General features: G+C 42.0%; 1 protein-coding gene across 1 annotated transcript in view; it reads right to left on the bottom strand.

The window, feature by feature from the left end:
* PAPSS1 (3'-phosphoadenosine 5'-phosphosulfate synthase 1) overlaps positions 1-16,382 on the bottom strand; it is a 116,234-nt gene that overhangs the window by 41,448 nt on the left and 58,404 nt on the right. The window contains exons 8-10 of the mRNA XM_055434612.2: positions 13,941-14,146; positions 12,390-12,525; positions 132-400 (exon numbers count right to left, since the gene is read on the bottom strand). Of these exons, the coding sequence (XP_055290587.1) occupies positions 132-400; positions 12,390-12,525; positions 13,941-14,146 (611 nt within the window). The remainder of the gene's footprint in view (positions 1-131; positions 401-12,389; positions 12,526-13,940; positions 14,147-16,382) is intronic.

The following is a 16,382-nucleotide window of genomic DNA, read 5'->3' as shown; positions in this document are numbered from 1 at the left end:
ACTCCAGCCTCCTGTTCAGGACAGATCTATGATTGGAGGAAATATCCAAAAATAGGTTTGTTGTGGCCACCTGCTGTGTTAGTAGGAGTGGTTTCAACACTGCTGCAGAGCAACTCTTAAAAGCTACCTACCTCAGTCGGCCCCGCATACATCATGGGGGACGGGAAGATGGCCACCACCGTGGTCTCAGGATTCAGGACTCCTTCCTCCAGCACGGCAGCATGCTGCTTCATCCGCCACATCAGAGGGACATCATCATCCTTTGTCCAGCCACCAAGGGGGTGAAGCAGAAGGACAGGGCGCCGGTAGCCCCTCTCCAGAAGCTGCCTGTGGGTGTCCTGCATCAATAGAGCATGGCCATTGTGCACGGGGTTGCGCAGTTGAAAGGCAAAGACAGCATCTGAAAGAGAATTCCAGAGTCAAGAACACTGCATTTCTAATGCTACCTTCCAAAAGATAAGCAATTCTTCTTGAAGCTCGATGCTCAGGATTAAGCAAACATGCATGCTCAGAATCAGAAACTGGGGGAAAGCATGTACTGCTCTGACCACTTGCTTCAAGGCAACCTGATACAATAATTATTACTTTACAAATTTTACAAGCCTAAGGATGTGTCACATAATAGTAATGGACTTATAACAATTATTTTCTGCATTCATGGGCAACCTGAGGATGAAAATCAGACTGTCTGGCCTGAACACATCTGAGTTCAATGGCCTGCAATGCATATAAATTTTCAGTCTATGCCTTAATAACCCATCAGGTCAATCCCGTCATCAGATCTAAGATAGTCCTTTATTAAAGAAAGAGAAATGTAGGGGTTAGAAAATTTACTATCTAAATAAGTTCATTTATACTGATTACTCTAATTGACTGCAATGCTATCCAGTTGTTTCATGATGCCAGGTCTAGATTTTGGATTATAGTTTGTGTGCTAAGTCGCTCAGTCATGTCTTACTCTTTGTGACCCCATGAACTGTAGCCTGCCAGGCTCCTCTGTCCATGGGATTCTCCAGGCCAGAATACTAGAGTGGGTCGCTATGCCCTCCTCCAGGGGATCCTCCCAACCCAGGAACTGAACCCACGCCTCCCGCAATGCAGGTGGATTCTTTATCATCTGAGCCACGCAACAACAATATCCCTTACAAGGACCATTGCTATTACTCAAATGTTGAAAAGTGCTGAATAAATTAAAGTGGTTAACTATGTATCTTCTGTTTACAACCCTGGCTTCACTCCTACATGGGGCTCTGGCTATCAGGAGACCTTTCTCAGAAGGCATGGCTCCCTGGGGTCATACAGTAATTTTACAGAACAGAGTAACAACCCAGTAAGAGGAGCTCTGTGTTTGCTGCCCTCATAATATTGATAAATCATCATGCAACGTCAATCTAATCTAGACTCAGAGAAGAACATCTTCCCCTTCCCTAATAATTTTAAGCTGAATTATATAATATCCCCAGTCTATTCTCAATTCTAACCCTCTTCTATCACAGCAACAAAAGGCACAGAAAGAAAACTATGGCACCGAGTTGACCAGGAGATTTTTGGAGACACATCCTGTGACATTCCAAGATTGAGAGCATCATCACTATGCTATGAAGTTCTCAAGTTACCTTTTATAAATGAACAAGGCTGGTTTACACCAAAGAAATAGCTAGCAGGACATAAGGTACAAAAAAGAAATCTTGATACAAATATCTAAGTATCTAAAATTAATGGGCTTCCCTGGTGGCTCATACGGTAAAGCATCTGCCTACAATGCTGGAGACCCAGATTCGATCCCTGGGCCAGGAAAATCCCCTGGAGAAGGAAATGGCAATCCACTCCAGAACTCTTGCCTGGAGAATCCCATGGACAGAGGGGCCTGGTAGGCTACTGTCCATGGCATCGCAAAGAGTCAGACACGACTGAATGACTTTACTTACTTACTTATCTAAAATTATCCTGCTTTAAGGAAACAGGAGGAGGGGTGATATCACAGTTTTTGTCCTTCTGAAAACACTTCAAATTATAGATATCAAAAGATTTCAAAACATCCCTTTTAGCCATTATATAGAACTCCCCTTGGGCTTCCCTGCTAGCTCAGACAGTAAAGCGTCTGCCTATAGTGCAGGAGACCCAGGTTCCATCCCTGGGTCGGGAAGATCCCCTGGAGAAGGAAATGGCAACCCACTCCAGTATTCATGCCTGGAAAATCCCATGGACCGAAGATCCTGGGGGGCTACGGTCCATGGGGGTCGTAAAGAGTCGGACACGACTGAGCGACTTCACTTCATAGAACTCCCCTTGCCCAAGACCAAGAGTGAATCTTACTTCCTAATTATCATACTCCAGTCTTTCCAAAAAACAACAAAGAATGTCTCCTGAACACACGTACTACCACTGTTCCATTTAACCCGCATTCTGATTCTGGACTAGATCTCATCAGTCAGCTTAGTTCTCTCCCCTCCCCTTTACCCATTCTTTGTAAACAGCCTTGAAGAACAACAGAGACACTTACTAAGCATTAGGGAATCCTACTCCTGGGCTGATGTGTTACTGCACGATGGGGAGGTTGGGGGCAAGTAGCTCAGGCTTGGACCACGGGGAGAAAAGAGTCTAAGAGCACTCTGGCCCAGCACAAGCCTGCAGCACCCGGGCCAAGGAGATGCCTGCCTGAGTTGGGTCAATGGGGCCAGGGCTGAGGAGGCAGCTCGTCTGGCTGGGAGACTGCACACGCACATGAAGGAACAGCAAGTGAGTAAATTCATTGACGATAATGGGAGCCAGATTCTGACTGTAGGAGAGGAAAGGCAAAAATACCAAAAAGAAGAAAGGCTAGAAAAGACCACGTGGTACTGGAGTAGGGTTGAAAATAACAGGATGACCTGCCTCATGGTTTTCAGCTGTATGGATAGATGTATTCAGGAATAGATACAAATTTGTGTGAGTATGCTGCTGCTAAGTCACTTCAGTCGTGTCCGACTCTGTGTGACCCCATAGACGGAAGCCCACCAGGCTCCCCCGTCCCTGGGATTCTCCAGGCAAGAACACTGGAATGGGTTGCCATTTCCTTCTCCAATGTGTGAAAGTGAAAACTGAAAGTGAAGTCGCTCAGTGGTGTCCAACCCTTAGCGACCCCATGGACTACAGCCTACCAGGCTCCTCCGTCCATGGGATTTTCTAGGCAATAGGACTGGAGTGGCTTGCCATTGCCTTCTCCGTTGTGTGAGTATATATGCTTATTTTTTGGTTCTGTCCACTGAAAGGTCCTACAAGCAGTGACTACCCAGTGGCAAAGAGCAAAACTAAAGCCCAAATTTTGCAACCTAAATACTACCCCCTATTTAAATAAACCAGGGTTCCTTGGCAGAAATGGCCAATTCTGGGGCAGGCATGGAAAGTACAACATGAGATGGAATGTCTTTTGTACCATAAAGAAAGGAAGCACTCAGAGAAGAATGAGGACATGTCAAAGGATACAGCAACCAGGACATGCCAAGGGACACAGCCTCAGAAGCCAACCCAGGACAGGCTAAACATCAAAGTAAGTAATAATGAATGGTTTGAAAACCAACGAGTAAAAGAGGAGTCTGTGAATCCAGAAAGAAGAAAATAAATGAAAAAACCAATGAAGAAGAAGTGGAAACTCTAACTTACAGTAGAGAAGGTCAACTAACAAACGTAACCAGAATGACAGAATTAGAAAAATCACCGTATTTGCAGCGTGTTAAAACAGATAAAAATTTGATAACAATGGGATATTTATCAAGTCTCAAAATCTCTCCCCCAAAATACTTGTTGCTGCTGCTGCTGCTGCTGCTAAGTCACTTCAGTCATGTCCGACTCTATGTGACCCCATAGACGTCAGCCCACCAGGCTCCCCCATCCCTGGGATTCTCCAGGTAAGAACACTGGAGTGGGTTGCCATTTCCTTCTCCAATGCGTGAAAGTGAAAGTGAAGTCGCTTGTTAACTTTACAGTAGGAAAAACCTGGTAAACATGACCTTTAACGCTAAAAGTTAACTTCTAAAAAGGTTAAACTCATCTGTAAGAGGACACATCAAAATTGTGAGCCACAAAATATGATGTGCCAATGATTCAGCCTTGCTTCCTAGGGGATTCCTGACAAAATGTGTAACTAGAACCTAATCACGAGGAAACAGCAGATAAACCAAAACTGAGACAGTCAAGAAAGGAAATAACAGGCACTCTTCAGAAAGGCCAAGTCCACGAAAGGCACAACACAGACCAAGGGACTGCTCTGAACGCGGCAGACTAAAGGCACGACCGACATCCTGAAGCGCAATGAAAGGCTGTCACTGTCGGCTCTGTGATAAAGAACTGGAACAATGGCGTGACGTGAGTGCAGGACGCAGATCAGACTGTCTCACATCAGCGTATTTTTCTGTGTCTGATGAGCACACTGAGGTTAGGCAGGAGACTGTCCTTATTTTCAGTAAATACATGCGGAGATAACTAAGGAGTAATGAGACACTGTGTCTGCAACTTTCAGAGAAAGTGAGAACGAAAAGGCAAATAGACATAATGTCAATTATGGGATCTGGGTAAAATATATAGGAGCTCTTGGTACTATTACAATTTTTCTGCAGATTTTAAAAATTATTTCAAAACAAAACGTTAAAAAACAAAGTAAAAAATCAAGATGGGAAACATGAACTGATTACAACGTGTGAATTTTACTGAGATCCTAATTCAAACTATAAAAACAAGAAACATGACTACTATGAAATTATCAGAAATACGATCACTGACTAGATATGTGATAGTATTGGGTGTGTGCTCAGTCACTCAGTCGTATCCGATGCTGTGTGACCCCACAGGCTGTAGCCCACCAGGCTCCTCTGTCCATGGGATTTTCCTGGCAAGAATACTGGAGCGGGTCACCATGCCCTCCTTAAGGAGATCTAACTGACCCAGGGATCAAACCTGAGTCTCCTGCACCTCCTGCACTACAGGCAGATTCTTTACTGCTGAGCCATCGGGGAAGCCTATTTGCTAGTATTAATAACTATTATTATTTAGGTGCAACAGTGATATCATGGCTCTATTTTTAAAGTCCTAACTTTTAAGAAATACTTTTTGAAATATTTAGATGGAAATGACATGAGGTCTGAGATGTGCTTCAGAATGACATGCAGGAACGCAGTGGGGAAAGCAACAGCACAAGTGAAACAAGATTAGTCAACAGTTGGTACAACTGAATTTGGGTTGGAGGTATATGGGGACTCACTCATACTATTACAAAAGTAAAGTGTTACTTTAAAGTGTTGCTTCAGCTTCTTACTGTCTGAGCCACCAAGGAAGCCTAATATATCTACTTACAAATATAAGTAGCATATATCTGAAATTTTCTCTAAAAATGTTTAAGAGTAAAGATACACACGGAAGAAGCATTGTTTTGGAATAGGATATTTACAGTTTCAAATCACAAGTCTACCAGTTTTTAACCATAGACTGTGGTCTTTAAGGTCTTAATTTCACTTCTGACATCTTCCTAGTGGGGTGATACTAAAGTTACTGTTATGAAGATAATATAAAGTACCCAGCACGGTGAGATGCACACTGCAGTCACTTAATAAATCTAAGTTCCTTAAGACAATTCATTCTTTAAAAAAAAACAAAAAACAGAAAAGCACCATATCTAAAAGTTCCTGGCAGGAAAACTGAACCCACTGTTCTACTGGTGGCTCCAGGTCTACTCCAGGATGAACTCTCCAGTGAATGTTTAAAGATGAGGGTGCATTAGCTCTGCGCTGGGACATGCAGCCTTCACTGTCCTTAATAAGGAACAGGTGCCTAACTGTGAACAGGACCCCTGGGTAATACATCTCAGGTGTGTGATGACTACATTCCTAGACTTCAGTCAGGGCAAATCTCATTCTGTAAGATTGCCATTTAGCAAGATTATTTATGTGACAGGATGTGCAAAAGGAAACATAAAAAATAAATTATGTCTCAAATACACATATTTCACAGGTTCTAATAATTCACCTACCTAGGCTTCCTTTCCAAAAAGAATTAATCTAGCTCCACATGGACATTTAACAGATAAAGTTAAGATGAACGACTTCTTAAAAGTTTATATTAGCAGTCATATAAAGGATTTTACTGCCAAAATTTCTCCCAGGTAGAATTATTTCCTTATTATCAGGTCCATTCAGAAATGCAGTGATCATTTGGTCTGCCCATTTTTTTCTTCCCAGTATTACCAGGCTTATCCTAAACTTCCAGTCTTTTCAATCCCTTGTAACTATTTATCAATGATTTACCCAAATGGCTTTAACTGTCTGTAGCCGCAGACTGCATTTTCATCCCTACCATCTGGTTTCTCCACTAGAGAACTTACATGGATGAACAATGTAACAGGAGTAACTGATCCATAGGAAGCTTACATTCCCAAGGTATTGTCCCAACTAACATAACCCAACATGCATCACTATTAAATTTTCCTCCATCAATTTTCCATCAAGGATGGAAAAAGAATAATGGGCTACTACGGACCTCGGCCCACTGATACTTACAGCAACTTTCAATAATTTTTCACATTCTCATCCCCATTTCCTAACGGACAGTGAGTTCCCTATTGCCACCATAACTGGTATAAAATATTTACCTTTTCACTTATAACTCCTTATGGCTTAAGACTGAATGCTTTACCAAAGATCAGAGTTTCAACTTGTTTGAAAATGGGACATTTCCTACAAAATGACTGAAACTGAATATTAACATTTATGATTTCTATTTCTTTCCAGCCCTCTATCCTCATTCCTGGGACATGTATGTGTTCATGCGTTAGTTGCTGAGTCATGTCCAATGCTCTGTGACCACATGGACTGTAGCCTGCCAGGCTCCTCTGTTCGTGGTATTCTCTAGGCAAGAATATTATGATTTCCATCTCTTTCTAGCCCTCTGCCTTCATTTCTGGGAAAGGACCAGGAATTCTATTATTTTGGCTTATAGAAAGTACACTGTGAAGGTGCTGATGCTGTGCACAAAAGCAAACTTTTTCCTTCAAGAGCTGGAGTGAATATTTTACGCTTTTCAGGCTATGGGGTTTCTGCTGCAACTACTCAACTCTGCACGAGTAGCGCAAAAACAGTCACAGACGATGCATAAGTGGATATTTCCCAATGAAACTTTATTTACAAGAGCCAGCAGTAGGCTGGATCTGGCCTGCAGGCTGTAATTTACTGACCTCTCAAAGACAAATGAAATTTGGGTAATGGAAGTAAAAGCACTGCAGCCAAGCTACCTGGTGAGATCAAAAGTGTGGAAGCAGGAAGGCAGATGTGTCTGAGAACACAGAATTATCCATTTTGTCAAAGATGGATACGAAGCTAGCACGTGATATCATATAGAATTCTGAAACACAGGACTGCATTCCAAACAGAGGTTGTGCATTTATCAGCCATATTTCACAGAGAACTGGCCTAGCAGACTATGCAGGGCTGATGTGGGTGAGAGTCATGGGGTGGAGCGGAGAGACAGCAAAACCAGAAGGCTGCTGCAGAGAAACATGTGCCCCACATTTTCCATATAAAATAAACGATCCTCCAGGCTTCCACTGTCTCTGCTCACTCAATGTATTCCTCCCCCAGCACACAGTCAGGCTCCTGTGACTGATCACAACCTGCACACTGCAAGTGGGGGTCACACACCATAACAACGTGGCAACAGTGAAGACGTGCTACCCTCGCAACATGGGAGCCCTGGGTTCAATCCCTGGGTCAGAAAGATCCCCTGGAAAAGGGAATGGTTAGCCGCTCCAGTATTCTTGCCTGGAGAATTTCATCAACAGAGGAGCCTGGCAGGCTACAGTCCAAGGGGTCGCAAACAGTCAGACACAAATGACTAACACATACATACAAATGAAATACTGAAGAAAATGTGGAGAGAAAAAAAATCAACCCAAATGCATGATCTTAATATAACTGGTTTTGGCTTTTTGCAGCGTATCTAGTTTTTCTCCTTATGCATACATTTTTACACAGATGTGATCAAATACGTATGACATTTTATACTCTGCTTGGCCCATTTTAGTCTAATCACCTGTTTCTGACATCTTGTAGTCCTCTCAGAACCATAAGGTTCACTGCTGGGTCCTATGACATTCTTTCTTTACAGACTCATTCAGGAAACTTAGCCCTCTGCCTGGATTCAATTACCATGTGCATACAGATGGCTTCTGTTAGCTGCATCTCTAAGTCCTGACCTTCCAACTCATCAGTTACAGAGACTTATTACTAAAAACATTTCAATAGATATTGCTCATTACCGCTCCCACCCACTCAATTTCTCCACCTTCACTATTACCCACATATCTCAAGCCAAAAGCGGGCCCAGCTCCCCAGACATCTCTATTTCATGCCTAAGTAAGGAAGAACCCCACAGTACAGCTTCTCTCCTCCTCCTCTGGATTCGATGCCATCCAGGAGCCAACACATCATGTAAAGTACAGTCTGATCCCTTCCCTGCAGCAGGTGGAAGGGGAAGAAGCCAGTGGAGAAGGTTCTTCTGAGGATGCACTGACATGTGATGGGGAAGGAATGGTACAAGGAGTGTTTTCTGGTGGTGGAAGGAGGGTGGACCCCGACCCCCTGGATACAGGCAGGACACAGGCTGCCTGACCGAGCATCACAGCCCTGGAACACAACGCGGCATACTGAAAACACCCGGGCTGGGCCCCTGCGCTGCAGTTCCTCAGCAGAGGGCCCAGGGACAGCAGCAGGTTCCCAGCAGAGCTGCTGTGAGCAACGAATGGACTGGTCAGCAGGGGAGTGCTCCAAGCTCTTTCCCCCAGATTTCTCAGAACTGCACTTCGCTGCCCAGCCCACAGGCAGAGTCCTGGACTGCATCCCAACCACTAAACCCAGAATTACAACATCTTCCTGCTTCCTTCCTTTCAACTTCTCTGAAAACTGTCCTACATACAGCACTAATTAATAAGTCTTCTCTTCCAGTCCTAGGCAACCTCTATCATCTGCCATTTTACCCCAAAACTGTAAGTACAGGCATTTCTGATTTTCCTCAAATCCATGTAGTAGCTCAACAAGAGAGTCCTGACAATAGTGCTATGTCTGGCGCGGGAGAGGGAAAGGTGAGGGCACACTACACTTATTTTTGTGGGAGATTTTTTAAGAGAGTTGGAAACAACAACAACAAAATTAAACCAGTTTGATCCCCCTCCTCCCTCAGGCCTGTCATAAATCACCAGTCTTTCTTTTACTTGAACTGCTCATGAGGGAATAAAAAAAAAAATCCACAAGACAGAGACAGGCCACTTGAGCAAATATGAATAGACTAGAACTTTTCACAAACAGGGACTCTCATACCTGAAACACGGCAGCAAGTTGCTTTCTTTCTTAAAAGTGCTTTCAAATTCTCGTGAAAAGTAATGTTGAATATAAAGCTTTCTGGCAAATACTCTGTACTGTCTGCTCTGCATTCACCTTCCCCCCTAGTCCGTGTCTCCTGTGAGTGTGCCTGTGCGTGTATACATGTGTGTGTGCGCACATGTGTGTCCAGGGGCAGGGGGAGGGCTGTACTCCTACCTCCCCAAGGCAGACACCAACAGGCAGGCAGAGGATGGAGAAAGCATCTGCCCCAGTAGCATCCTGCCCCAGCACAGTGACTACAGCAGTGCCCACACCCCGACAACTATCTCCTGCCCGCTGCCCCTCCCCGCAGCGCCAGCCTTCTCTTACCCCACTTAAGAAACAGTGTCAGGAATAGTACTGCTACCCCAAATGCTAGTTCCCAGATGCCTCATCATTCCTTGGCAGCTCCCTTAACCTTGACCATCCGGCTTTAAATACTCACTTTGTCAGATAACGCTCACAGCCTCGTCTGAGTGTGCCCTGACCTGGCTGATAGAGGCTCCGTCACCCAACCTCAGACTGTAGCATCTCCTGCTCACTGCCTTGCGGCAGGCAGTGCCTTCAGAGGCAGACGATCTGCTTCCGCCTCAGCTTCCTCATGCATCTATTATTCCTAACTTTGCCTAAGATATCTATCTACTGTTTCTATCAACTCATTTAAAATATGGTCTGGTTCAAGAAACTCTATAAGGCTTTTTCAGATTTATTCAGCACTGTGCCAGTACGCACTAGCTTGAAAGGAATTATGTCAATGTTTCCTTTCATAACCCAGCAGGACTCCACTGTGTATAATAAACACTAACTTTTCTCTTAATTGGCTTAAGTGAAATTCATTCTTTCCAGGATAGTGGTCGATCATCAATGGTTCAAAGAACCTGCCACCTGGAACCATGACACCTTGCAATCCTTCCAGCTACAGAAGGGTTTAGAAACACGAAAACTGATCATATCAATGTGCACAGGACAATAGCCCACACAGGGTAATCAGAGTTCTACTACGATGAGGGAAGGAGGAGGAAGAGGTTAAAAAGAAATCCTACGTAAAAGGAAAAAAAGAATTTCCTCTTTTCTCTCCCTTGAATTATGATTTGTACACACAAGTAGATGACTTGTTACTGGTTTCCGGAAATAGTGAGTAGTAACTATAAAGGAAGGTCTTCAATCTGTTTTTATTTGCTTTAGCCTAAAATGGAAAAGTAAACAAAATAACACCCCACCACCTTTTTTGCTTGATTTAAGGCAAATAACTGCTCCCAGCTACTTTAAACAAACGTTGCAATCACTCATTATACAACAAATTCTCTAAATGATTTAAAATGTTTGGACCCACAAGGAAGAATGCAAAACAGATGTAACATAAAGTCTCTGATTATGAATGATAATTTCATGATAAGACCCTTCAACAGCACCAAAAAATTATTTATTAACATGAGCTCCTGATATAAACTATTCTGGAAAAAAACATCAACGAGCAGGTCTCAGCAAGTCCTCAGTTAAACATGTTCCTGTTTACCAGGAAAAGAGAGGTCTATACATGTTAAATTATCAGGTGCTTCTGGTCGCAAACAAGGTTAAGACTCAACTAGAAGTGTCTTCTATAACTCAAACACGCATTAGGTCTTTGCGTAAGAAATGTGGATATAGAGGACTCGAGGGTTGATTAGAAACTCAAACAGTATAAGATTCTCATAGTGACAAAATGGCTGCCAGAGCTCCAAACACTGAACCCTTACATGACCACATCCAAAGCAAGAGGAAAAGGAAGGATGGAAAAAGATAACTTTTTGTCCTAAGTCTGATTCTCTTTAGAAAGGAAAACCTTCCCCAGAAGCCCCTCTTCCTTACACTTCAAAGGCCAAAACAGACTTACACATGGACCTTTAAGTCACATATTGACAAAAGAGAATGAGGCCCCATCACTGACTTACAGTCACGATACAGTCCCCTACGACCGTGCCCAAATCACCTTAGCAAAAAGGAAGAAAACAAGCTGCGGTGTAAGCAAGCAGCGACTGTCATACAGAAATTCCTGCACGAGTGGCTTAGGCCAAATATGTGCTTCAAATTCAGAGGTGAGGAATAAAATTCAGAAGCAGAAACGTGGTCCCACACTATCAAATACCCTGAGGTGTCTAAGCAGGAAATGGGAATGAGGCAGGCTGGAAGCTCTGAAGGGGTGTGCCCAGATCATATCTCCAGTTCCTGATCCATTTCACACCATATCAAATACCAGCAAACTACAACAGAGCTATCTTCTCAATTTCTACCCAGAAGTTATTTGAAAAAGCAGCACCCATGCTTAGGGTTTAACCATTTCTGGAGTGAGAATTCATAAGTAGTATGATTGTAAGAGGCTCGAAATCTTCAGACCTTAAAAAAGCCTCCCAAAATCTACAGCAGACACTGTGGCACCTGTGGGTGTACCAGTGTAAACACATTATTTGCCTACCTTTGTGTAAAAGACCTGCTACTCACAGATGTCTAACATAAAAATCCCTGTCCTGGGACACTTTCTAAGGCAGTATTATAAAGAAGAGCTTCTACAGACTCTCCACTTCCAATGCTCCACTTCATCCTAATTCAGAAATCTGAAATCATTATTAACCTACTCTTCAATAACTTTTCTGTTATTTTTTGACTATCTCTCTCTAATACACCATAAGCTCCTGTTTACTTATGAATGCTCAGCACTTGGCACTCCGGCACATACAACAGATGAACAACGAAGACTTGGTGAATGAACAGTGAACGTGTTATTGCTGTTCTGTTGTTTTCTGCAGAATGTCATTATTTCTCTTGTTTTACGCAGAATGGGAGTGAACTACACAGGTGGATTCAGACTGATTATAATAGCTTTCCTTACATATTCCATTGCTAACTACACTTATCTTTATTCCTCAATCTGTCTTACATTTTAGTAAGTAGTGGAAAAAAATCCTTAAGAACTTCCCCATCAAGCAGAGACTCCAAGTAGTCCCATGTGAGATAATCAGATCCATGTCTTACCTGCATTCATATCTTTAAACTTCTGCTTTAGCTCAGTAGGAGTAAAACGATACTGATCAAGACCATCATTCCAATAAATTCGGTCCAAGACTTGAAGATCTCCTCCAATCAGCCAATCTCCTTGTTCCATAACCATCTAACGGCAAGAGAAAGAAAATAATTTTTTAACAGGAATCAAGATTGAAATAAGTAAGAACATTTCTCTCACACAAGTTACATATACCTATAAACTGCACTCATCTCAAGGTTAATGGTAAATCTGTTTAGCTTATCAACTGAACTGGGAATGAGAAATGCTGTAGAATTAGAATACATTTTATAATTTTACAAAGGATTTGTGATACAGCTATTATGTTTGCATATGAAATGCAAATAAAATCTAAATGAATAATTACTTTTTAAGTAACAAAAACATTCTTTTAATTGTTGCTGCATGTTGATTAAGAGAAAAATGGGTCACTCTGCCCTCTTTGTGTTTTCCGATCCCAAACTTTTGAGCAATTAAAGTAATGATGATGAGAAAAGACAGGAGAAACCAGAGGAATACCAGCTAGTGATAAATGTTACAGAGAGAACGAACAGCACTGGAACACAGTGTCCAGGGAGTACAGTGAATGGCATTTAGGGGCAAAGGAGTCAGTGTATCTCAGCTCCCCTACCAACGATCAGATCAAACCTGAGCCCCCTGGAGTGCAAGTGTGGCATCTTCAACACTGGACTGCCAGCAAAGTCCCATATCTGCCTATTTTTAAATTTTAATTGCTCTTTTTTGTCCTACAGAAGATAATGAAATAAAATTTAGCACACTTCCATGATTTAAACAGACACTATATACATTTTCTAGATATACAGAGCTACTAGAATTTCACTTAGGGCTTTTTTTTTTTGGCTGCACCATAAAGCTTGCAGGATCTTTGTTCGCTGATCAGGGATGGAATCTGGCCCCAGCAGTCAAAGCGCCGAGTCCAAACCACGGGACTGCCGGGGAACTCCCTCACTTAGTTTCTTTTACAGTTCAAAGTCTACTTTAAAACAAAGGACAGAAATGTGACTCCAGTGATAATATTTCACATACAATACATAAAATAACATGAGGCCCTTTGAGGAGGCTAAAACTGCACTGTTTGCATACCAGAAACACAATGTTCAATTAGAAGTCCAGCTTAGATAAAATCACCCTGCTGTGGGCTCCCATAGCATCCTGCCTCACATCCTACCTGTAAATACAAGATCAGTATCTGCTCCACCACCAGACAGCACACACCAAGCACAAAAGGACTGTGCCTGCTGGGCACATCAGCCCTATGTTCCCAGCACTGGCACCTAGCTCACGGCACGGCATACAGGAGGTGTTTAAACAATATTCGCTGAACATCTGTCAGCACCAAAATGACAAGCCCGTATGCTCATCACACGAATATAAGTTCCAGCCTTGATTCTGCAAAATATTAATGGTTCCGATGGCAGAGCGGATATACAGGTAATGCCTCACATTTCAGCACAAGCATTATCAGCAAATCAAGACAAAACGCAGCAAGGCTGCCTCAGGACCTTGATATAGGGGTGGTTCTTGCACGTTGTTCCCCACTGTCTGGCACAGCGCTCCTCCTTCCTGTGCTCAAAAAACTCTGGATTGCGAAGAATAGCCACCCGGCGGCCCTCATACATCAGAGCAAACGCCGTGCAGCCGTCCAGCCTCTCTTTGTCTTCCTGAGTAGCCGGCAGGACTATAGGCACTGACAGGTTAATGACACCCCCTGCAGGGCACAGAAGAACACAGAGCGCACAGCTTACGTTACTCAACAGGTCTCGTATCTGCCTTTCACACTTCAGCAGACACTCTTCAAACAATAAAAGATTTACTATTCCAGCGATATGTTCTATTGGCACCTGGCACAGAAAATCAGGGAGAGAACAAGCAACAAATTCAGGGTTTAAAAAAAAAACAGCAAAAATTAAGAACATCAATTGTTTGTAGCACTACTCTTCACAACCACTCGTGAAACTGTCTTTAGGGGGAAGAATCACAGACGTTAACAAGGAGGAGCAGCTGGTTAAACCTAATGTCACCAAAAATGTACGAGTAAGATTAGGAACTGTGCTTCAGGGCCCTTTCAGGACAAATACGAACCCTTGATGCTAACTACATTTTGAGTGGCAAGTTACTTGAAGATACTTGCTAGTCCTGGGTCGAGATCCTTGAGAAAGGAAGGCAAAAACACTCAAAACGTTTTTTTGGTTTTTGATCAGAATGGAGCTAAGGTCAGCTATCACTGGTGAAGAAACAAGTAAATAATCAGTGTATCCATTTACACCAAAATATGCTGCTGGTGAGACTGAAGGCACATTCCTGGTTCCCAACCTTTCAAAAGCTGAAAGTGTTTTCTTCTTTTCCCACTCATCATGTACAGGTTAGGAAAATAAAATGCATCCTCAAATTCATATGTGGATATTATTTACATATTAAAAAGAAACCATATTTTTCTGGACATCAGGCATGGCAAAAGATGTCAACAAAATCAGTGATAACTGCTTGACTATTTTAAAATTACCACCACAAGGTAGAGTTCAAAATGGAAAATTAATAGACAGATTTGTACCACATCCAAGACTGAATCATTACTAAGGAGGCAGTCCATAGTAACTTTTACCATTATTTCCAAAGACGAAAATCAAAAAGTAAAATTCAATCCTTATGTTCTTGTGATAAAGTTTCTTGAGAACAAGGATTAGGAATTACGTTTTCCAGTATCTATTTTACTTCCCTAGTCAAAAGAAGTCATAACACAGAAGAACATGATTGCAATTTTGTAGGGTTCTATGACTTCTTTTTACACGGAAGTATTGTAGCTGACGTATAATATTATGTTAGCTTCAGATGTACAACACTGTGATTCAACATTTAAATACAATATTCAAATTCAATATTTAAATCATCATGAAATGATCACAAGTCTAGTAATCATTTGTCACCATATAAAATTATTACAGTATTATATTTATGATAATAAGTATATGCCTGTGACTTACTTATTTTATAGCTGGACGTTTACACCTCTTAATCCCCTTCACTTTAGCCTATTCCCACCCCTTTCCTTCTAGCAACCACGAGTTAGTTCTCTCTAACTACAAGCCTATTTCTGTTTTGTCTGTTCTTTTGTATTTTAAATTCCACATATGAGTGAAATCACATGGAAATTTGTCTTTTTTTGTTTGACTTATTTCACTTTAACATAATAACCTCCAGGTCCATCCCTGTTGCAACAAATGGCAAAAGTTCTTTCTTTTTTACAGCTGAGTAATATTCGTGTGTGTGTATGTGTGTCTTCTTTATCCATTCACCAACTGATGGGTACTTAGGTTGATTCCAGGTCTTAGTAATCATAAATAATGCTGCAATGAACATATTGGTGCATATATCTTTTGTAGTTAGTGTTTTTGTTTTCTTCAGATAAATACCCAGAAGTGGAATTACCAGATCATACGGCACTAGAGTTCTTTACAATTTAATAATATCTCCTTTACTATAGTAAATTAATGTTACCAACAGTATACAAAGTTTAAGGTAGCTAGAATGTAATAACAATATCCTAAATATAGATTTCTTTGGCAATTGCTTCAGTGTTTTAAAACAAGAAGAACCATCCTTTCAGCCACCTATTTCAGGATTTCTAAACTTGGACTCCCCGATTCCTTGTTAGAACACCTGGCTTAATAAGCAGGCATAGGCTTCAGTACGACACAATTCAGTGATGTACACTTTCGGAAGAGGCTTTCTACCGTGATCAGGTAGATACAGAATAGGGAAACTGCATTCGTTTTTTAAATCCATTTTCAGCCCTAGTCCCCAGCTTGTCCTTCTCCCCCACAATAAATCACAATCAGGAAAACGAAAACTGGAAAGACGATCTCAGGATATACTTAAAATATTCAGTACTGATATAACTTAGTCTTAAAGTGCTGTCTCCAACTAAGATGTTACCAGTACTCTCC

This window comes from Moschus berezovskii, chromosome 5 (genome assembly GCF_049115385.1).
Source record: "Moschus berezovskii isolate FMDL1 chromosome 5, NW_MosBer_1.0, whole genome shotgun sequence".
Taxonomy (NCBI): Eukaryota; Metazoa; Chordata; class Mammalia; order Artiodactyla; family Moschidae; genus Moschus; species Moschus berezovskii.
The sequence above is the reverse complement of the archived record's forward strand: the minus strand, read 5'-3'. Positions and strand labels throughout refer to the sequence as shown.